Genomic DNA, 22,818 nt, shown 5'->3' with positions numbered 1-22,818 from the left:
GAGGAAATTAAAGCTCAGCGAGGTCAAAATTTTGCCCAGAGTCATGCCTAATAAATAACAGAAGTAGAATTTGAACTCAAACCTCAGTGACTCCAAAGCCATTACCGGTGCATTTACCGCCTGCCAAATTTAGAACAAGGATGCCGACAGCACCTTCTATTTGCCGAGATACTTCATTGGCTGGATCTCTCTGAGATGCTGTTGAATCATGGCGCCTTGGTGAATCACGGCTTGTTCTGGTGGCTTTCTAGGCAGGGGCCCCGCACAAGGACAGGCATGAGATGAGAAGCAGGGTGTAAATAATCCAGTGTGGCAGGACGGCAGTGACGTGGTTACCACGGAAAGGTTGGTTGGGGTCAGATTAGGAGGGACCTCGAAACCGAGCGAGGGAATTTAGACTTTCCTGGGGGGGTCATGAGGAGATGCCGAAGGTTCTGAGCAAGTCAGTGATATGGCCAGAAAAAGCAAATAGGAAGAGTGTGGGAGATGGTTGGGTGTGGGGAGCCTCCGGGGAGCACGTGGGGTGGGGGGCTCAGCACAGCCGGAGTAACGGGGTGGGCTTGGTGGTGGGCCTGCGGGAATTGGGGAAAACACTTGGATGGACATTCCTGAGGAAGAGTCGTAGGACTCTGTGGGGACAGGGAAGTGAATGAAGCACCATGAAAGCCTCCAGGGATCTGAAAACCCAGGTGGTCTGGGCAGGTGCAGGTGGGATGCTATTCACAGAACTGAGATAACAGGAAGGTAAGATGTGCCAACATTTTCGGTGGGAAATCGAGTGTTGGGTGCTGGGACTCGGGGAAGAGCCAGAGCAGATGTGAGAGTCTTTGCAGTGAGGCTGTGGGCAAAGCCATGAGCTTCGGCGAGGCCTCCAAGGGGGCGGTGTGGCCGAGAAGAGAACCGAACCCAGGACTTTGGGAAAGGAGAGCACAGGCCTGTGGTTCTCAAACTTTGAGGTACAGCGGTGTCCTCAGGAGAGCGAACCAAGAACTCGGAGATACAGGTGCATGGAAGCAGGGCCTCTCCGTGCCCCGGGGAGGAGCGGAGGAGGGGAAGAGATCGGTGGGCTGCCCGAGTTCCCAGGGGGTGCTGAGACCCACCAAAGTGTAAGAGCGGCTGGCTTGAGCCCAGACTGGTAGTTCTCAACCTTGGCTCACGTTGGAGCTACGGGAACAGCTTTAGAAATATCCACATCCAGGGGCGCCTGGGTGGCTCAGTCGGTTGAACATCTGACTTCGGCTCAGGTCATGATCTCACTGCTCATGGGTTCGAGCCCCGCATCGGGCTCTGTGCTGACATCTCGGAGCCTGGAGCCTGCTTCAAATTCTGTTTCCATCTCTCTGTCCCTCTCCTGCTCGTTCTCTCTCTCTCTCTCAAATATAAAATAAAACATCTAACAAAATGTTTAGAAATATCCACGTCCCACCACCCCCAAAGGTTCTGACCTCGGGGAACATTCGAAGCCCCTCAGGGCTTTCTGAGGTTTAGCCAGGCTGCCAGACTCCCAGTTGAAGGAGAGGGAGAAGAGGCAGGGGTATTCGAGGGCTTGAGAAATAACAGTCAAAGCCGCACGAGACCAGGTGGCATGGGATGTGGCCCCCTTGGTCAGGGAGGGGGCAGCGGGCAGCGGGGGCATGCAGGGTAAGTTTTCGGTGACCTGAGCCTGATTGCACATGGGACTTCCGATGGCCAGCTCACACCGAGCAAGTTCTTGAACTGGCATCAGCACTTTTTTTTTTTTCTAAACTCTAGGTGATTCTAACTGGCACGTGGCCAAGTTGAGGACAGTGATGCTTCTCACACTTGAATATGGACACGCTTCACCGGGAGTCTGGTTACGATTCAGGCTCTGATTCAGTGGGTCTGGGGTGGGACCCGAGACCCTGCATTTCTAACACCACGCGGGTGGTGCCCATGCTGCTGGCCCACAGGCCACACTTTGAGTAGCGAGGATGTCCGTCAATGTTCAAATGTCATGACTTTCCGCACAAACACCGCTTCCCGTACCCCACTGTAACCCTCGGCTGCTAGAATCAAACCCCACCCCGACTTCAGCAGGCAGGTGGGCGACCAGAAGTCTCCTGCCTGCATGTTCCCTTCCCCTCCTGGCTGACATATCGGAGCTGGGATAAGTGTTCCCCTCCGTATCTGCCAGCGGGGTAGGCATGTTTTTAAAAGAGCAATATGGTGTTTCCATTCGCACATCCATGCGGCTTCGTACACTTCCCACCCGAGGCAGAGGAGGGAAATCATCTCCATACTCGATTATGAGCATCCAAGACCCCACCCTCTCCAGCATCCCCAACCTTCCCTCCCCCAAGAGCGTAGGCAACCAGCCCCAGGTTGCGCCCTTCAGCCCACCCTGGAACCCCGGGGCAGCTCTGCCTGACTCCGGTCTCTGAGGTCTGAGTTCAAATCCTGGCTCTGCCCCTTCCTAGCCGCGTGCCCTCAGACAAGTTAAGGAACCTCTCTGAGCCTGTTTTGGGCGGTTTCCTCCTCTGCAAAATCTGTGAAATAATGACCAACCTCTCGTGGTGACTCGATGCATCGGTCGATTCGTGGATATGTGGATATAAACCCCCAAAGCACAAAGCAGGGCGTGTCATAATGATGGGGTTAGAGGGTGGGGTGACGGGGTCATGGGGGTGGTCTGAGCACGGGGCGGGGGTGGGGGGGAGGGGGCTCCTTCCCCGCCGACACCTGCTGCCACCGCTCCCGGCCTGGGAGCCAGACAAGCGGACCCTCACACGTGCTCTTTCGTCCCGCAGACATGGGGAGCTTTGAGGAAGGCGAGAAGTACCAGAGTGTCTCCCACGGAGAAGCCGCCGTCATCCGCGCCCCACGCATCGCCAGCTTCCCGCGGCCACAGGTGACCTGGTTCCGGGACGGCCGCAAGATCCCGCCCAGCAGCCGCATGTGAGGCCCTGCTCCGGGGAGGGGGATGCAGGGGGCTCACCCTGGGAGAAGGGCTTGGGGACCTCCCGGATGATGACGAGAGAAGGGCGGCTTATGAGGAGGGGCTCTCTGGGAGCACTCGTGTGGAGCCTTGGGGGCACGACGGCTCAGTCGCCTTCCCAGGGGTTGGCCTCCCTCTCAGCTGGAGATCCCTCCTGCCTCCCAAAGCCCTTAAACCCCCGACAGGCACCCTCCCCATCCGTGGGAGGGCGCGGGCATGTCCCTGGCAGGGTGGCCTCCGGGGTGTTTCCCATGTGGGGTGTGGGTGCGGCTGTGTGTGTTTTAGCTGCAGGGAGGAGGGGAGGCCCGGCAGGGAGGGACACACATGGCCCTTTCAGCACGAACAAGGACCCCTCTGTGTGGCCCGAGGCGTGGGTTGTGGGCCTGTGGGCAGAGCCGTGGAGCCAGCACCTCCACAGAGGGCGAGGGCCAAAGCATTTCCTCCGGGGACACTCCCGGCCCTCCCGATCCCTCCTCAGGGTCTGGAGCCAGCCCAGGCTTTCTTTCCCCTTTTGGACTCCAGCTGTCCCCTACACCCAGCAAAGAAAGACCACCTTTGTCCCGGTCTCCTCGGGCCACAGGTCAATGATGGGTGGAGCCCCTCCTGGTCTCGGGAGCCCAGACAGACGGTCCTTGCCTTTGGGGAACATAAAGCCAAGGGAGCGAAGCGTAACAAGAATAACATGGGAACATCCTGGCAGTAACAGCGGCTGTCATTTATCGGGTGCCTGCTGTGTCCTCGCACCTGGGCTCATAACCACACTGCCCGCGTGGCTCTGTCCTCTAGCATCGGGGCGCACCTCCAAGCGGGAGACACCCTATCTCCGTCCCCGTCTGATCCCCAGAGTGCACGCTCAAAAGACATCCGCCGCATGAACGACTGTCACAACAGCCGTATGAGGTGGCTGGCTTTGTCCCCGTTTTACGGACAGTAAAGTCCCCCCAAAAGTGTAACGACCCGGCCACATCTCACACAGCTGTTTCCCGGCTTGCCGACCCCAGAATCAAGGTCCTTAATTCTGTCTTATGTGGAAATTAGGTGACAGCAGGGACGGAGACCAGGAGAGAAGAAGGATAGTGATTGTGCTTGTAGAGAATCGGTCCTGGTAGGGTGGTTCTCAACGTGGCTATACCTGTTGAAATGGGCTTGGACGATTTAAAATACGTTGGATCGTGAGGAGCCTGGGTGGCTGAGTCAGTGAAGCGTCTGACTTCGGCTCAGGTCATGATCTCACAGCTCCTGAGTTCAAGCCGCGAGTCAGGCTCTGTGCTGACAGCTCAGCGCCTGGAGCCTGCTTCCGACTCTGTGTCTCCCTCTCTCTCTGCCCCTCCCCCACTCGTGCTCACTCTCCCTCTCTCTCTCTCAAAAATAAATAAACATCAAATTTTTTTTTAATTTAAAAAAACTTTTTAAAAGTATGTTTGATCTTTAGATCCTACCCCCCTACACATTCTCATTTCGCTGAAATGGGGGCACACTCTGGCCACTGGGGGTCTCTTAAAACTCCCCAGTGACTCTGCCGTGCAGCCACAATTGAGAACCACTCTCCTCGGTTAGATCCATTAGCTACAGATATAATACTGCTGCGTAACAAAAGGTCCCAGGGACCCGAAGCAGTAAGCGTTCACTTGTCATGTGAATCTGCCGATGGGGACCTTGGCTGGACTCTCTCACTTGCCTGGGGTCGCCTGGCTCTTGATGAATTAAAACAACCAGGCCACTCTGCTCCGTATGTACCGTCCCCCAGTCGGCTAGCCCCGGCTTCTTCTGGCAATGACAGAGGACCAGGGAGGAAGCGGGAGCGGAGACCTACTTACCAAGCCTCTGCTAACATCCTGATGGTAGAAGAGGGTCACGTGGTAAAAGTCAACCTCAAGAAGAGGGGGGATTAACTCTGCGTCTTGAGTGGGGAGACCCATGAAGGCACACGCCAAAGGGTGTGGATACGAGGCAGGTGAAACTTTGGAGTTGACCCCGGGGTTAACACAGGGACGGCCTGACTCATGCTGCAAGGGGGCTCATGCTTCCTCAGGCCTAAGGGCCAGTGAGGCCAGCAGATCAGGGGTTACCATTGACACAGATGCTGGGCTGCATCTCAGCAAGGGGATGCTTTGCCACACGGGTGCAGAGACGGGTGAATGAGTCCTCCCTTCTCTGAGGTTCTCACACAGCTCCAGGTGTATCGGTGATGGCATCCTGCAGGCCAGTCCGTTGGCAGAGGCTGCCTGGAAGACGGTGTTGAGAAGGATACTGGGGCCCCATCCAGACTCCGTGGCAAGGGCAGTGCCGTGACGGTTCGATGGCGTGTGCCGTGGCTGCGGGGAGGGCTCGTAGGCACCCCTCTATCGTGTTTGCCATGGCGGATGAAAGCCTCACTCCCATCACCCCTTGCCTAACACCTTGCCACCCCCTTTTCTCACTCCTGCCCTCTGTCCTCACCCCCTTTTCGTTCCCAGTAGCCTCTGGCACCAGGACAGAATGATCCTGGCTTACACACACGTGCCCGCCCTCGTGGTCACACCCACCACCTTCCCACCCCCACCAGCACTCCAGCCAAACACAGGAGAGAACACTGGAGATTTTATCTCCGCAATTACAGCAGATTAATATTCATAGCTGAGAGGAAAGGTCCCTGGAAGCAAATTCTCTGGCGTCTGTTTGCCAGAGATACGCATCTGATGGGCGCGATCAGCCGGAGGGGCGTGCAGGGGTGCTGGAGGCGGGTGCTATCTCCAGAAGGCTGCTCTCCCTGCCGGGACAGAGACGGCGATTAGCCACACTTCGCCTGTGCCCTGGTGCCCGTTGCTGAAAAGGAGACAAGATTCCCAACAAAGACACATGCTGGGGGCTTTGGTCAGATTCTGGGATGATTTCTTTTATTCTTAATGAAATTATCAATTGGGCCCCCGTGGACCTGAGGGAAAAAAGGGCTGGCTTAATAGGGGTAGTGGATGGGAGGTGGGGTTGGGAGCTGGGCCAATCAGGGAAGAGGGAAAGACCTAGTAAATTGGAACCAGAGGAGTGTGGCTGAAGACTGCAGCCCAGCCCCTGCCCGAGAGTTGAACCCTGACCTCCAGCTTCTTCGGGAGTGGGCGTATCTGGGATGCAGCAGGCCAGAAGTCCTTTTGAGTACCAGAGACAGCTCTGTGGACTCTGGAAGTGAGGTACAGGGCCATTCCAGAACCATCTATCAAGGGGGTGGTCATCCTGCAGAAGGCTTGAAGTCCACAGACCTCAGCCACCTGCTGAGGGTGGAGGGAGGGCAGGCCAAAGTCATCAGTGCTTCCCAGCCCGTCTGCCCGCCACGTTCCGGTCCACATTCAGAGCGCCACCCCTGGCCCGGGGGGGCCCCAGCGCAGAGTGCTTTCCTTGCCTCGAGTGCTGGTCAAGGCGATGCCAGCTGCACTTACAGACAACCCCCCCGCCCCCCCCCCCCGCCAAATCCCAGGGACTTAGCACCAGGGAAGTGGATTTCACACTCATCTAAAGTCCTGGCACAGGCAAGAGATGGGAGGGTCGCTTCTCCATCGTCATTTGGGGCCTCTGCCGTCCTCAACACTGGGCTTCAGAGCTGCCCTGCTCTGACAGAGGGGAGAACCTAGGACTCTCACGGGGGCGGGGGTTCTCAGGGTCCGAGCCTGGAGGTAGTGCACACACCTTCCACCGTATACCCGCCAGCCCAGCCCCGCTGTCCCACCGCCTTCCCCTCAATGGCAGGGGCGCCTGAAACAGGTAAACGAACTGCCATCTCACCCAGGCCAGCGCATCTCAGCGACGGCACAACCCACACTTGGGGTCCAATAAGTCCCTGTTGTGCCCCTGGGTAAGAACCACTGAGGATCCATCATAATATAGACAAAAGAGAGCAAGAGAGATCGGTGGGTGGGGTGGGTCTTCATCGCCCAGGAGAGAGCACATTGGAGGTGGAGACCCTCTACGGAGGCAAGGGGGGGTTCGAGGCAGTAGATGCACTGGGGAGTGGGACCCAGGGGCACCCGGCGCTCCCAACCCACCAGGGGCTCTGTTCCACCTGAGTCTCCAGTGCCGTGGTGATGGAGAGGGTGGGGGGCTTCAGTGACGTGGTGCAGGGGCACCACTGCTCACCAGATTAGCCCTGACGTTGGACCTTGTGGCAGGCGAGGGCTGCCCGAGACGGAGGGTGACAGCCTTGGGCCAGATGGGGACAGAACCAAAGCAGTGACAGGAATCAGAATCACTCAACCTCAGGGCTGGGAGGGAGCTTCACAAACATTTCTTCCCCCACCCCCTTCACAGATGTGGAGACTGAAGCCCAGCAGGGAGGAGGTTGTGTGCTCCTTAGAGACTGGGACCAAACTCATTCTGGAGCTGCCCCTGCCCTTGACACGGCCCAGTCTTCCTCCCGCACCCCTGCCCGCCCCGCAGACTACACCAAAGGACAAGGACCCACTGGCTTTGTTGTACCTCCCATGAGCTCATTAGCTAGAGGGTTGTTTTCCTCCAGGGGAAAAGAAAAATGGGGCAGGACGACTTTTCTCTCCTATTTCCCCAGAGCTCTGCTGACGACGTGACTCAGGCCATGAACCCCCAAAACCAAGAGAGAGGAAACCAGCACAGCCCGGCTGGAGAGGCATTAGCGGGGATGTTTATTTGAGAGCCTGTTTTAAAACTCTGTAACATTCACCTAATGGGAAAATTTGAAAAGAATTCAACTGGGTCTGTCCTTGTTAAACTAACATTAAGGATGTTTAACAGCTGTCTCGGGCACATCACATTAAAATCCAAGATAGACTTGACAAACTAATGGTTTTGTTTGTCATCAAGAGAATGGGTGAGAGGGGGAGGTGGGCAGAGCGGGCGTGGGCAATGCTCCCGGCGCTGTCTCACCCACGTTGGATGGGGCCCCCAGCTTCCTGCCTGGACGGACCCCTTTCCCTGCCTGCAGACCAGGGGCTGAGGGGCTGAATGATGGGAGCCCCGCAGAGAAAGCCTGCACCCCACTGCCCGGCTGGCCTCCCTTTCCCTTCTCAGCCAGCCCAGCCAATCTCATCCTTGGTGACCAGCTTCAGGGAGGTAGAAACTGATACCCTGGGAGGGGGCTGGAGGGAGAGGTGAACCCCCATCATCTGTGTTATAGACAAACCTGTGGCTTTGGAATCCATCTGAACAAATGTAGGACTAGGTGAAGGCATTGATTCTGGAATGATCCTGCTCATTTCTAAATTCATTATCATCGCCATTCATTCATCCATTCATTCATTCCAGTGAATGGATTTCTTTGGTGCAGAGAGGGACACACACACACACACACACAGCATCAAAGCTATGACATTGGAAAGGACAGAACACATGGGGGGCTCAGACATCCTGGGCCAGGTGTGGGAGGGGGTCCGGGAAGCGTCATGTGGACCGTCTCGGACCTCCGTGCATGTGCTGGACTTGGGTCTGACCCCGCCCCCCCGCCCCACGCTGGCAGTACATTCAGATTCTCTACGAACGAAATGTGCTAAAGTTTAGGCGGGAAGTGGTCCCGGGAGTTGGGCTGGAGCAGGGGCTCCGGGAGCCACGAGCTTCTTGTCCTCGCTCCCATCCTCCGATGCTCGGAGCCCCTGGGCCCCTGTCAGACAAATCTTTTTCCTCTGCTCAGAGCCATCACCCTGGAGAACACCCTCGTCATCCTGTCCACGGTGGCTCCCGACGCAGGCCGCTACTACGTGCAGGCTGTTAATGACAAGAACGGGGATAACAAGACCAGCCAGCCCATCACTCTTGCCGTGGAGAGTAAGTAAGCGGCCGGGCCTGGGACGGATGGAGGAGCGCGTCATTAAATCTTGGGAACGGGGCTCCGGAGGGTCGTTGGGAAGATGGAATGGTGGCGGAGCGGAGAGGCTGGAGGAGGGCCGGGGAGGGGCCTCTGAGGAATAGGAGGAGGAGACCCAGCTGAGGGAGCAAGGAGGCGGCTGAGTTCTGGATCCCGTTCCCATGGCAAGACGGAAATCCTGCATCGGGGGAGGGGACACTTAGCTGCCTGTCAGCAGGGCCGGAGGCCCAGGGAGGGCGTGGACTGCCGGAGAGAGTGTGCACGTGTGGGTTATAGCCACCTCTGGGATTCAGGTGCTGACAGGGAGAGCGTGCCCGGGACCGGGCACTCGTTTCTAGAGAAATAGACTAACAGCCTCTACTCAGCGGGTGCACACAGAGTGCTGCTTCTACTCAGAGCGGGCCGTCTTCTCTCGGAACATAGGCTCTCTGCCCAGGCTCCTGCCTAAAAATGCCTCTCTGCCAGAAAGCACCCAGCACCCTGGAATAGAAAAGCTCTCCCCAGTGGCAGAGAATAGATGGTAGCAGATGAAAAGGGTTGGCTCCTTAGATCTCCTTTGCCAAGAGGTATTTGTCCAGCTGAGACTGAAGGCAGGTGTCGGATCCCTGCTGGAAATGCTGGGGAGCCCTCCCTGGCCTAATTCTCGAAAGCCAGCCAGGCCCCTTCCCTCTGTGCTCCACCCCTGGAATAGGGAAGGAGGGTGGGGTGGCTCAGGCAGCCAGTCCAGGCCCGGAAGCACAGAGTACTCGGGGCCAGAGCTTGTCGCAGCCGCCCAGCAACCACACAAGCTGCGGGAGCCAGATGTTCACGTCTCTCCACAGCTGCACCACTGCTGCTCCAAAAGCAAGTCTCATTTATCACCCGCGGTCGCATGGGGACGCAGCCACCAGCAGCAAAAATGAGGGTGCTGGTCTGCATATGGAGCCTTCCCATGTCCTTCCCCTGATCCCGGCCTCTGTCTGCCAGTGTCTATACAGCCCAGAACGTTCCTCGGCCATACCATGTGCCTCCCTGGGCTTTCTGAGCACCAGCAGAATCCCTTCCTATATCCACAGAATTCTCTCCTTCCCAAGTTCCAGTCTGCCTAGAAAGAGACCTGAACGCAGGGAGGAGAGTCCCATTCCAGATACTGACCTCTCAGGGTCACAGATGTAACCTCTGACGTTGACCTGGGTCAAGGTCTCAGTCTGGTCCCTGTAGCATTGGGGCCCAGCCATGACCTGGCTCTGTTGTTTCTATAGAGAAAGGAATTTAATCATCAGAGGGAGATGTTTTCCCCATATATTCTCTAGTGGTCAGAATACCTGGAGTCCAATAGAATTCAGTCATTGTGGAAGAGGCAGTGTTCACGGTCTGCGTCAAGGCCGGGCCATCCTCCTGAGTGACTCAGGTTACCCTGACACCAAAGGTTAGAGCCCCCCACTCGGTGCTCCTCCCCAGAACCCAACCTCCTCACCCGACTTAAGCCAGCTATCCTGGGGCCCACTGTGAACATCGTTCCCTCTCATCTCTATCTCAGCTCTGCCCCCCGCAACCCTCCATCTGGCCCAAGGGAAGAGAGTAAGACCCTTCCGGACCCCCGTCATCTGCCCAAGCCTCCCCCGGGTGTCTGTTTCCCCCACCCCATCGCCACTCGCCTCCTGCTCTCACGCGGCGATTTGTACTGGATTAAGAGCAGAATCAGCTGGTTTTCAGCTAATTTCTCCTCCCACGAGTGATTGAGCTTCAAAACCCTGTTCATGTCACTGACACAAATCCCCCAGCCTGCCTGCCTGCCAGCCAATTTACTAGGAGCAATTGCCACTTTGCCCACCACCAGCTCTGTCTGCCCTCACTTATCTCATGGAGCCTCGCCTCTCCCTCTGTTCCCCCCTCCTCATCCTTCCATCCTTCCTCAGCCCAGGGCAGTGCTGCTTCTTAGCGGCCCTGGGGCGCGCAGGGAGCGGTGGGGTGGGGGTGGGGGGGCACTCATGCTCTTCAGAAATGGAAAAGTTAAGAGCAAAGCCAGTGGCCCGGGAGTTGGGAGTTGACCCCTGCCCAGGAGTAACCCCAGTGACCTCACACAGACTGTCACAGCTCTTGAAAAATGCAAACCTGGGGGCACCTGGGTGGCTCAGTTGGTGAAGTGTCCGACTCCTGATTTTAGCTCAGGTCATGATCTCATGGTTCGTGGGGTGGAGCCCCACGTCGGGCTCTGCACTGACAGCATGGAGCCTGCTTGGGGATCCTCTCTCTCTCTCTCTCTCTCTGCCCCTCCCCTGTTTGCTCTCTCTCTGTCTCAAAATAAATGTATAACCATTAAAAAAACAAAAAAGAAATAGGGGAAGTTAATTTTGTTAATGTATCATTAATGTATTTTATGTGACCCAACATATCCAAAATATTACCATTTTAACACACAATCAATACGGAAAATATTAACGAGGCACTCTGCACTGGGTTTCTTCGTCTTCATACTGAGCCTTCAGAACCTCTGCATATTTTACACTTTGAGCACATCTCAATTTGGTTGCTCAGTTTTCATCCGAAATACGTGATCTGTGTTTAGACTTCATCAAATTTACAGCTGCAAAGGTGGTGTCGGATACCCATGTTGTTCTACACGTACTTAAAAGTGTTCTAATAACTGATTTGGGGATCCGTTTTTAATTAAATGTAAATTAGATAAAATTAAATCCCATCAAATCAAAGGGGCGCCAGTCACTTTTCAAGAGCTCGCAGCCACCTGTGGTTCTTAGCACCCATGTTGGATACCTGCCCGGGAGAAGGGAGCGGCTTACCTCCCTGCCCCCCCCCCCACCCCCACGCACTTGACCCGTGGCCCAGGTGAGTCATGTGGTCCTCGAACTTCCGTTTTCCTCACCTGTAACGTGATGCCTGCGGCAACGTGTAATTGGAGGATTAACTGAGGCGCCTCGGGGAGAAGGCATCACAGTGATGTCCCTCACTGTGACTATTATCAAAATCAGCCAGGGCCCCTGGGTGGCTCAGTGGGTCAAATGTCCACCTTCAGCTCAGGTCATGATTTCGCGGTTTGTGAGTTTCAGCCCCACGTCGGGCTCTGTGCTGACAGCTTGGAGCCTGGAACCTGCTGCGGATTCTGTGTCTCCCTCTCTCTCTCTGCCCCTCCCCTGCTTGCACTCTGTCTCTCCCTCTCTCTCAAAAGTAAATAAAATTTAGAAGAAAAAAACAAATCAGCCAGGGGCAGCAGGACCCAGCCCCAACCCCGGGTTCAATCCGCATCAGGCACTCACAGGGAAGACACCCCTCCTCCTTGCTCTGGTTTGCATGTGATTTTCCTGGCTTGACCTTTGGGCTCCGTTCACCCCACTGTCTAGAGTATGGGTCCAATGAGGCAGATGTCCTGCATTCCATCTCCAGCCACAGCCAGCCGTCCTCCTCACCCTAGCTGGTCATCTGAAAACCTGCTTAGCCAGGAGCTGACAGTACAGGCCCCCCAGCCATGAGCACCTGTCAGTAGGATGTGTCCTGCCTGGGGCAAGTCCGTGCCACGCAGGGCCATCTTGACATCCCCGGTCCACCCCAAGCTGTCCTCTGCTTTCACATCACCCCAAGAGCCTCCCTCTCCAAACAGGAGGCTGGTGAGGTCGGAGGGGAGCCAGGAAACAGGGGGGAGTGGGGAGGGGCAGAGGGCATTGGCTTGTCCATTTCAGGATCCAGAGACAGGGAGAGAGCCATGTGAGCACCGTGTGGGAGGCAGGTGTCAGAGAAGAGGTCACCAGAGCCAAATGTCCAGAGCAGTCGAAGAGAATCAGTGGAGAAAAGGGGATTTGCAACCAGGGGGTCACCGGTGACAGGGGAAGGGGAGTGCATGCAGGGGGCTTGGGGGAGAGGGGACAGGGATGCCGGTGGCAGCCAGGACCTGGTGGTGCTCAGAGGTATGTTCAGACAACTTCTGGCAGAGCTGATGGCAGCCAAGAGGGAGAGTTGTTTCCTTCTGTGCCCGAGTGAGGACTGAGCCAGAGAGATGATTTGGGGAGTGGCTAATGGCCTGGGTTTACAGCCTTGGAGACCCGGTCCCCATTCCTGGTTTTGTCCCTTGTTAGCAACTGCCATCGGGAAGTAAACTGCCTCACTGCTTTGGCCTCCTCCGTTTGTCTCTGCTTTCTCATCTATAAACGCGGGATGACGATAATGACCCACCTCCGGTGGCCGTTGTGATGAGCGTCGGTTAGCAGAGTGCCAGGACGGTGCCTGGGATGGTGCCTGGCACGGCACGTGGCCTCTTGCCCTCAGTCGCCGTGACTTTCACCTCCTGGGAGCCTCTGGGTCCATCACGTGGTTTGGTTGGGGTGGAAGACGGGAGACCAGGAATCTCTCCCTGAGGACAGGCAGGTAAATCCCAAGAAGGACAGCCTATCATTTATTAAGGACCTACTATGTGCCAAGTACTCTGCGCTCGCCCCAGACCAGCCTCGCCACCCCCACCGAGGTGCTTCTTCCCAGCATCCATCCCATGCACTTTAATCCGATAAATGTCTAAGCATCGACCTGAGATCCTTCCAGACCATGCCCTGCATGAGGACAGACCCCTGCCTGTCTCGCTCAGTGGGGAGTCCCTGGTGCCTGGCACAGTCCGGCGTGGACAGAGCCCTCACCCAGAAAAGAGCTGTTGAGTGAGGGGCCGAACTCACATAACCCTGAGACACAGTCATTTTTATCCCCATTGTGCCACTGAGAAAATCAAGATCTGGCTGAGAACCCTCCCCACGCCAGGATGCCTGGGGCAGAACAAGGTTTCAGACCAAGTTTTCCTGACCCCCCAGGACCTCGGTGTGACCTCCAGGGTCCCCGGATAGGTGTCAGTCTCCCCTCCACCCCTCCCAAAGCTGACGAGTTGGCCCTGAGGCCCTGGGGTGGCCCTCATATTTTTAAACTCTGAGGGCTCTGTTTACCTGGCTCCGCGGTGGGGCACCCCTCTTGGGCTCTAACTGTCTCCTCCTCTTGCCCCATTAATCTGGACCGTGGTACCTGTGCGCCCCAGCATGTAATAAACAACTTAGAGCACACTTTTATGGATTCAGCTATATCAGCAGCTTTCAATCCGATCGCTCTTTATGGCACCTACATGAGGCTTTTATATTGTTGCAATTATTTTGCTTTATATGCTTCCTTTCTTCCCCCTTCATTTTACTTTTTTTTTACATTTTATTCCCTTTCCCAGCAAAGCCTGGAGTCCAGGCAGGAAAAGCTGCCCAGGGCTGATCAGGGTGGCCGAGGGCCAACCAGGGTGGCCCAGAGCGACAGCAGGGCTGTGACCTGTTCTCCCCATCCTGTCACTGTCCCCCCCCCCCCCAGGGCTGGGGGTGTCATTATAGTCTGCTACCTCCAGAGTCTCCTGGAAAGGAGCCAACTGGATGGATTTTTCGTGGGAGAGAAAGCCCTCCGTGTTTGAACTTTCAGGAGCCCTGGCACAGGTGCACAGAGAGTACTTGAGTTTCTGTCAGCATTGGGCCAGTGCTGGCCCACAGAGATAAGAGCCTGGTCACTTCCTAAAGAACTCAAAAAATAGAAAAGGCAAAGCTGTTAGACGAGTTTGAGCTATCGTTTCGTTTGGTGTTTGTAGAGCTCACTCGTGACACGTTCTCTTTCATTTCGATCATCGTCCCCGAAGTTGTGCACGGATAGCCCTGGACCCGTTCATGCCTTCCCCTGTCAAATACACGTGAGGCCCCTACTACGCGTCAGACATCGCCCTTGTCCTAGAAAGTAAGCATGAGCAAGACTGTGTTAGCTCGGGCTGCTGTAACCCGTTACCAGACCTGTGGCTTCAGCACAGGCAGTTTGGGAAGTCCAAGAGCAAGGTACCAGCACGGCTGGGTTTTGCTGAGGCCTCTCTTCCGGCCTTGCACACAGCCGCCTTCTCGCCGTGTCCTCACGTGGCCAAGACAGAGCTCTGACGTCTCTTTCGCTCCCGATCAGGGCGCCAGCCCTGTTGCATTAAGGCCCCACCCTTATGGCCTCCTGGAACCCCGTCTACTGGAGACCCCGTCTCCAAATACAGTCGCATGGGGGTTAGAGCTTCAACGTACAATCTGGAGGGGACAGAATTCGGTCCACAGCAACGATCCATGAGATTCCCACCTCACGGAATGTATTCGCTTCCTCGGGATGCTGTAACAAAGTACTGTAAACTGGGGAGGGGGCGGTTATAACACCAGAAATGTCCCCTCACAGGTTTTAGAGGCCAGAAGTGTCGGCAGGCCTGTGCCCTCCCTGAAGGCTGGAGGGGAGGATCCTTTCCTGCCTCTCAGCTTCTGGTGGTAGTCCTCTGCACTCCTCGCCTCGGAGACACCTCGCTGCAGGCTCTGCCTCGAGGTCACCTGGCCTTCTCTTCTGTGTGTCTGTGTCTAAATTTCACTCCTCTTCTAAGGACAAGCCCTATTGGGCGTAAGGCCCACCCTGACACAGAAGGACCTCGTCTTAACTTGATTACGTCTGCAAAGACTCTGGTTCCCAATAAGGTCACGTTCACAGCTGCCGCGGACTTGAATGTGGGGGGATTACTATCCAGCCCAGTACAGGGAGTTTGCGTTCGGGTAGAAGACGTGACAAGTGGCGATGTAAGCCAACAAGATAAATGTGGGTGGAGGGAAGGATTTTGAAGGCAAAAACAGGACAAGGGGAGAAGGGGGAAGGTCTTGGCGGTCTCCAGCGGGCGCTCCCTGGACCCTGAAGAGAGGAGGAGGAGGGGTAAGAGGGTCCCTGGGGGCATGTCTGCAGGTTCGGCCGTGGCACTGCCCCGTGGTCACCCGCTCTGCTACATAAGGACAAAAGTCTTCCGTGGCATGAGCCTCTAATGGGGGCCGGGCAGAGATAGGATTTCCGACCCGTGTTTCCGGCTAACACCTGACCTCTCTCCAGATGTCGGGGGACCTGCAGACCCCATCGCCCCAACCATCATCATTCCTCCCAAGAACACCAGCGTGGTGGCCGGGACCTCGGAGGTGACCATGGAGTGCGTGGCCAACGCCAGGTGGGTAGCGAACTCCCCCTACTCCCCTTCGCCCTTAACTGCAGCCGGAGCACCTGACCTGTGGGCTCCAAGGGGACCAGTTCAGGAAGGCCCGGAAGTGTCGCATGAGGACCCCATGAAAGGAGATGGGGCCTTTGTCCTGGAGGAGGGGTGACGTGTGGACGTGCTGGCTACTTCCAGAGGGTTGTTGGGTATGAGCCGGGCGCGCTCGTTGTCCGTGGCCCAAAAGGAGAGACCGAGGCCCGAATGGAAGTTATGGGGCAGCGTATCTCAGCCCCGAATACTGAGGCCCCGCCTGTGGCCCTGAGAGCGACCTGGAAGGGACAGGTGACCTCCCTGCCACGCAGGCACGTGTGACAGGCATGCTGGGCTAAGAGACGGCTCGCATGATGGATTTGGCAGACCTGGTGTTGGGCACAATCGCAGCCCCCCTCTAGCCGTGCACGGCCCTCACTCCTCTCGCACAGGAAACAGTTAAATAATGACTGCGCCTCATCACGTGTGGCCGCAGTGCTGTGCCTTCCCACGCGATTTCCTTTCCTCCAACAACCGCCCAACAGAGCTGTCGCTACCCCGCAGGCCAGAGAGGGCAAGCGACCTGTCTGAGACCACCCAGCTGGCCAACAGCAAGGTTGCCATACCACAGGCCACCCCCTCGGGGCCCAGGGCCATGCTCGGGGCCTCAGTCTCCTCAACTGTAAAATGGGAAGGATTTGAGCACCCACCTCCCCGGGGGAGCATGTGGGTAGAGTGCTGGACCCAGCCTGACCCGACACCTCTTAAGTGCTCCAGAAAGATGCTCCAAGGTGATGGGTGGGGAGTCAGACCAGCGACCCCGAGGTCACATCCAGTTGAAGATTCCCGGAGAGCCACGTTCCTAAGCATAGGCTCCCGGAGACCCAGGTTTTCCGCAAGTGCGGGAAAGGCCGCGGGATGCAGAGGAACTCGCTAAGGACACAGAGAACGCCTATAAGAGCCTGCCTAACGTCACTGGAGCCAGCGTTGCCCAGACCCGCTCCATCACAGGGCCCTTTTCTGCGGGACCCCGCTGCACACCCCGTGGGGTTGGCACAGACCCCTCCAGGATCCGCCAGGCGCTGAACAGGAGAGCAGGCCACACCCAATCTCCGGGGGCTTTGGGGGGGGACAGGGTCGGTGAGGAGGGTGCCCGATTCGCCCTCTGTCTAACTCAGGAGGTGGGTATGTCCGTCTGCCTGCCTTTCTCCCTCCAAACCTTGGGCGATTCTCTCTCATTCCTCTTTGTCATGTTGCCCGGCGTTCTGGCCGCTCCTGCCCGCCGGCTTCTGTTTGGACGGGGCGCAGCACAAGGGGGGCAGAGGGGCAAGACGCGCGGCTTGGGGTGCAGGGTGCTGCTCCTGCACTCGGGAGCCCCGTGTCCCCGGTGGGTGCCGGGCTGAGCTAATCCACCTGTATTACAGCGTCCCCATGACCGCAACCCCGGGGGGCACAGGTGCCCCCATTTCACAGACAAGGAAACCGAGGTCCAGAGTGCTGAAGGGCTTGTACCTCTAGGAAGTAGCAGGGGCTGGGGCCCCGGGCTGGCACTCCCGCGCACCCCTGCCCTGGCCCTCAGGTTTCTGGAAGCCCCTGTGGCTGAGAACCTGCCTCCCTCACCCCCTCCAGGCCCCTGATCAAGCTGCACATCATCTGGAAGAAAGATGGGGTGCCGCTGTCGGGGGGCATCAGCGACTACAACCGTCGGCTTACCATCCCGGGCCCCACGGGCAGTGACGCCGGCTACTACGAGTGCGAGGCCGCCCTGCGCAGCAGCAGCATCCCCTCTGTCGTCCGTGGAGCCTACTTGTCTGTGCTGGGTGAGCTGGGGCAGGGCTGCTGGGGCTCCCCGCCCAGGGCTAGGGGCATGGCTGGGCATCCCAAGCAGTGGCTGTATCCTACGGGCAGTATGGCTGGGTGACCGGAGCAGGGGCTGTATCAAAAGGAGCATGGCTCTGAGCCCCTCCTCTGGTCCCTCCTCCTGCAGAACCTCCCCAGTTTGTCAAGGAGCCAGACAGACACATCACAGCAGAGATGGAGAAAGTGATGGACATTCCCTGTCGGGCCAAAGGTAACACAGCGGCATGGTCAACGGGGAGCAAGGACCCCCGCGCCCAGACCCTCAGCCTTTCCTGTCCCTGTCGCAAACTTTTCTAAATTCCACTTCCTTCTCCAGGCATCGTCACTGAGCAGAGAGTTAGTCTGGCTGTGAGCAGACGCCCCAGGAAACAAACAGGCCAAATTACCATAATCTCAGGACTGGAAATCAACCCACGTTACCCTAACTTGAGGGTTACAAATGAATCCAAATTACCGTAATTTCAGGATAGGTGACAGACCGAAATTGCCCGTAATTCCAGAGTTGGAGACAATGTCAGAACTGTTAGAACGTGTGAGTGCGTTTCGCCTGAGATGGGTCTCATGAGCTCCGCCCGGTTTCTGGTCCATTTTGCTCCATTTTCTCCCCTACTCTTTTCTACTTAACCCCCCTAGTCAGAGCTCCTGGAGAATTTCCACTCTTCCCATCCCCAGCCTCCCTCTTTCTGGCCCGGCTGAGCTACAAGGCAGCCCCAAAACCGGGCTGGCATCCAGGGTGATCGGATGATAGGAGAGGGCGTCCACCATGGCACGTGGTGTCATTTGAGCAAAGAGGCGGAACGTAGCTCAGGCAAGGAGAGTCGCAGCGGAGGGAGGGAGGAAGGACTCCCCTTCTGAGCCCACGCGAGGGGAAGGCGAAGATCCATTCGTTCACCCAACAGACACCTTCGGAGGGTTTTCCACGTGCCAATACTGCTCTTGGGCTGGGGAGATACAGAATGAACCCAACAGCCAGCCAAATCCTTGCTCTTACGAAACTTAACGTTCTTCGAAGGCAGGCAGACCAACCCATGAGCAAATAAAGATACTTTATTTCATTTCATCGAAAATGTCATGGGTTGTGAGATGCCCCATTATTTTATGTGCCACTAAGAAAGAAAAAAGACTACCAATGAAATGATGATGTGCTTTCGATAGGAAGACGCCTTTGTCTCGGAGATGTTACCACGTGAAAGAATGTGTGTGCCCCGTGGAAAGGGTGAAATACAGCGTCGTAGAATGTTAGGGTTGAAAAAGAGCTGGGAAGGAGAAGCAAGCAGGTGTAGGGGGCTTGGGGCCACGAGTGCTCCTTCGGATGGAGGGTGGGAGCTCACCTGGGGAAGTCACATTTGAGCTGGGACCCAGAGGGAGAGAGGGGAGGCTGGGGATACGTGCGAGAAGACCATGCCAGGCCCAGGGGTGTGTGGCTTGGGCAAGGCTGAGAGACGGGGAGCCCCTGTTCACCTCCCTGTGCAGACCAGGTAGGAGAGGGCTCCCGAGAAGCACCAGCCTCCTCTGTGTGCTGCTCGACACGGGACTCTGTGTTCATGTGGGCTTGGGAAAACAACCCCCGTTGGAGGTTCTCAAAATACATAAAAGTCTCTGCTAAATTAAATTGCAGTTAGGGCACCTGGGTGGCTCCGTCGGGTAAGCGTCCAGCTTCAGCTCAGGTCACGATCTCACAGTTCATGGGTTTGAGCCCCACGTCCGGCTCCGTGCTGACGGCTCAGAGCCCGGAGCCTGCTTCGGATTCTCTGTCTCCCTCTCTCTCTGCCCCTCCCCTGCTCACGCTCTGTCTGTCTCTCTCTCAAAAATAAATAAGCCTTAAAAAAATTTAATTCCAGTTAAAAATTAATTTATGGGGCGTCTGGGCGGCTCAGTAGGTTGAGGGTCCCAGCTCTTAATTTCGGCTCAGGTCATGATTACAGAGTCATGGGATCGAGCCCCTCATCGGGCTCCACGCTGTGCATGGAGCCTGCTTAAGATTCTGTGTCTCCCTCTTCCTCTGCCCCTCCCCTGCTCTCGCTCTCTTTCTTAAAAAAAAATTTTTTTGATTCATTTGTCCCATCCACCATTCCCAAGCTAAACTAATCCAGCTAAATTTTCTCGGAACCCCTGCTCTTATAAGAACTTGAGAAATGCCACCCCGAGAACATCTTTCACCTCCTCCAAGACCATTAGCGGCCCCTCTAAGAAGGTTCTGGGGAGCAGGACACACAGGGACACCCTCCCCATGCAGACTTCCAGGCACCCCTCAGAGGCAGGAGGGAGGGAGCCCGGAGGTGGGCTGACTGTGGGCCCACGTGTCCCCCTAGGTGTGCCACCGCCTTCCATCACCTGGTACAAGGACGCGGCCGTGGTGGAGGTGGGGAGGCTGAACCGATTCCGGCAGCGCGGTGATGGGGGCCTGCAGATCAGCGGGCTGGTGCCCGACGACACCGGCATGTTCCAGTGCTTTGCCCGCAACGCGGCCGGCGAGGTGCAGACCTCTACCTACCTGGCTGTCACCAGTAAGTTGGGCCTCTGCTGTCCTGCCCCGGAGTCCCTCCCGCTCCCAGGATGCAGCCTTCCTCCAAGCCAGCAGCCTCTCGAGAAAAGATGCTGCGTTTTGCAGAGCTAGGATTCCAGAAAACTCAGCAGCGGGGGCGGCCCTAGCCGGTTGCGCCCACTGCTCTCCCAGCCCGGGTCTGGCGCTCCAGGACCCTGAGCCGCGGAGGGGTTCACGGGCTCTTGGAGAGAAGCGTCTGTGAGGCCACGTCTTGCTCTGGCCTCGCAGCTGCCCCTGGCCTCCTGGACAGGGCTGAAGCCACCCCGTCCCCACTGAGAAGACTCGCTTACTTCTCCAGAGAGACCCAGGGCTTTCATCTCAGTCCCTCCTTCAAACCTTTTGCCCTCTTGGAGCCTCTTGGCGGGGAGCATAGCTCTCCCGCTCTCTTCACGGAGCTGCGTTCACAGCCAATGCCACATGAGTGGCCACACCGTCGATGGCAGAGCTCTGTGCACGTGCAAAGCGCCGCTGGGTTCCTTGTCTCAGCAGCAAGAGGGTGTGTGGTCTTGGGCCTCCCGGAGTCCCTCGGGGGAGGCCCTCAGTCCCACAGAGGTCCCCCCGAACGGGGCGGCCGTGGGGCAGAGGGCCAGCTGGGTTGGCCCCAAAACGGCACTGGGGACGGAAAGGCTGCCGTCTCGCTTCTTGCTTCCGAGGAGTGTGGGCGAAGCCGGCGCTGGTCCGTATCTAAGCTCTGCTCCCATGCACGTCTGCCCCTGAGGGCCGGGCCAGGGAAGGCCAGCGCAAAGCGAGAACGCTGTGCTGCATCTTGAAGAACCACAGCTCGACCGGGCTGTGGACTCTCCAGGGCCAGGCCTCGTGCAGAGTGGGCAGTGTTCTCCTATTGGCCATAACCGTTTTTTCTGTCAGGAACCCAGAGCCTCGATGTCCTGTGCAGCGAAGGAGGCATCATGGTGGGTGTGAGCCGCCCTCGGGGGTCCTCCCTTTTCCCCCAGATGGAGGCCGAAGAATCAAGGCAGAAGGGCTGGTGTAGCCTGGGTCCTGCCACAGGGCAGGTGGTGCAGGGAGCCCCGGAGGGCCTTCCGGGCTTTTCTCCGGTGCTGGGGTCCCATCGGGACACCTGCGTCCTTCTTGGTGGCAGGGGCAGGATGAGCACCTGGCCCTCTAGCGGTGGGGGCTCCTCCGGGGTGTAGCTGAGAGGCTCCACTGTCTCCTTTTGCAGGCATCGCCCCCAACATCACCAGGGGCCCCTTGGACAGCACAGTGATCGATGGCATGTCAGTCGTGCTGGCTTGCGAGACTTCGGGAGCGCCCCGGCCGGCCATCACTTGGCAGAAAGGTAGATGGGACTGATCTCCTTTGGAGGGTGTGGCCGTGTGACAGCCTAGGGCAGTCCTCAGAGCTCAGTTCTGGAGACAGCCGGGTCGGGTTCCCTATGTACAGTTGTGAAGGTCGTGCACTGCACACCCCCAGGGGCGGGGCGTCTTTCACACCACAGTATGCACCACGTGCCGCCCCGCTGGGCTCAAGGCCCGGCTCTGCAGCTCCAGAGACCTGTGACCTTGGGTGAATCATTTACTCACTCGGAGCCTCGGGGTCCCCGTCTGTAAACTGAGGACAATGGGACCATATACCTTGGGTCAGCATGAGGACGAAACAAGAGCCAGCACTGTGCCTCGGCAGTGGGGAAGCCCAGTGAATGGCCGCTGTTTGACGGTCCGTATTATGGTGGTGGCCGTCCGTGCAAGCGGGAGACCATCCCTGCCCCCACGGCAGCGCGGAGGGCTCCCGACACCCGAGCCAGCGAAGCTCAGGCGGTCCCGCCCTCGGTGGCTCCTCCGCGGCTCTGGTTCCACACCTCGCCTTCCCAGCTCTCCCCGTGTGCACACACGTGTGCGTGCACCTGCAGTCACTCCCTCGCACCTCCCAAGTCTGCGTGGAGGAAGCTTCTCCCTAGGACTCACCTGCCCCCCTCCCCCAGGCCTCCCCACGCCGCCCCCCGCGGCTCAATTTCTCCACCTCCTTATATACAAGAAAACCTGCCCCTTCGTTCCGCTCGTCGCCTGCCGCCCCGCGAAGGCCCCGGCTTCGGTTTGGTCCGCCGCTGTCTTCCTGGGGCCCAGGCCGGAGACTGACACATGGTAGCTGCTCAATAAATATTTGTGGGGTGAATGGAGGCACAGCCAGGCGCGGGTATGGACACAAATAAACACGCTCACCCGACACGCTCACTGGTTCAGCGTTCCTGCCCGTGGGTGCAAAGGGAGACACCCACAGGCTTGCACATGAAGATACCCCTCTGCACGGACAGGTGGGATTGTCTTTAAAATAGATAACAGTCTCGGGCTCATCTCCCTCCCTCACCCCCAGGCACCAGGCCTCCCCAGGTCCCACCGCAGAGGGAGGTCTGGCCCACCCTGTCCCTGTCCACCCCTCCCCGCCCCCGCTCCTTGCTGCTCCCCCCGCCCCCACCCGTCACTTCCCTCCGCTCCCCTGAAGGTGACTCTCCAGAAGCATCCTGCCGCAGGATGCCCGTCACCACCTTGTCAGAGCTGTCTGCCCCCTCCCCCCACCCCCCCCCCCCCGGCCCGGGTGCCAGCTGTCTCCAAGAGCTGTGCCTGGCTGCTCCAGGAGACCGTCCCTGGCCTTCTCCGGCGAAGGGCAGACGGCGCGGTGGGTGGAGAGAG

The 22,818-nt window shown here is 57.7% G+C and overlaps 1 protein-coding gene across 2 annotated transcripts in view; it reads left to right on the top strand.

Moving 5' to 3' along the window:
* Positions 1-22,818, top strand: part of SDK2 (sidekick cell adhesion molecule 2) — a 264,926-nt gene that overhangs the window by 163,500 nt on the left and 78,608 nt on the right. For both annotated transcript variants that reach the window (XM_078438221.2, XM_078438220.2), the window contains exons 4-10: positions 2,769-2,916; positions 8,583-8,716; positions 15,642-15,753; positions 17,398-17,588; positions 17,756-17,839; positions 19,941-20,135; positions 21,354-21,470. In XM_078438221.2, the coding sequence (XP_078294347.1) occupies positions 2,769-2,916; positions 8,583-8,716; positions 15,642-15,753; positions 17,398-17,588; positions 17,756-17,839; positions 19,941-20,135; positions 21,354-21,470 (981 nt within the window). The remainder of the gene's footprint in view (positions 1-2,768; positions 2,917-8,582; positions 8,717-15,641; positions 15,754-17,397; positions 17,589-17,755; positions 17,840-19,940; positions 20,136-21,353; positions 21,471-22,818) is intronic.

Source organism: Panthera onca, chromosome E1, assembly GCF_046562875.1.
Source record: "Panthera onca isolate mPanOnc1 chromosome E1, mPanOnc1 haplotype 2, whole genome shotgun sequence".
NCBI classification, from domain to species: domain Eukaryota; kingdom Metazoa; phylum Chordata; class Mammalia; order Carnivora; family Felidae; genus Panthera; species Panthera onca.
The sequence above is the reverse complement of the archived record's forward strand: the minus strand, read 5'-3'. Positions and strand labels throughout refer to the sequence as shown.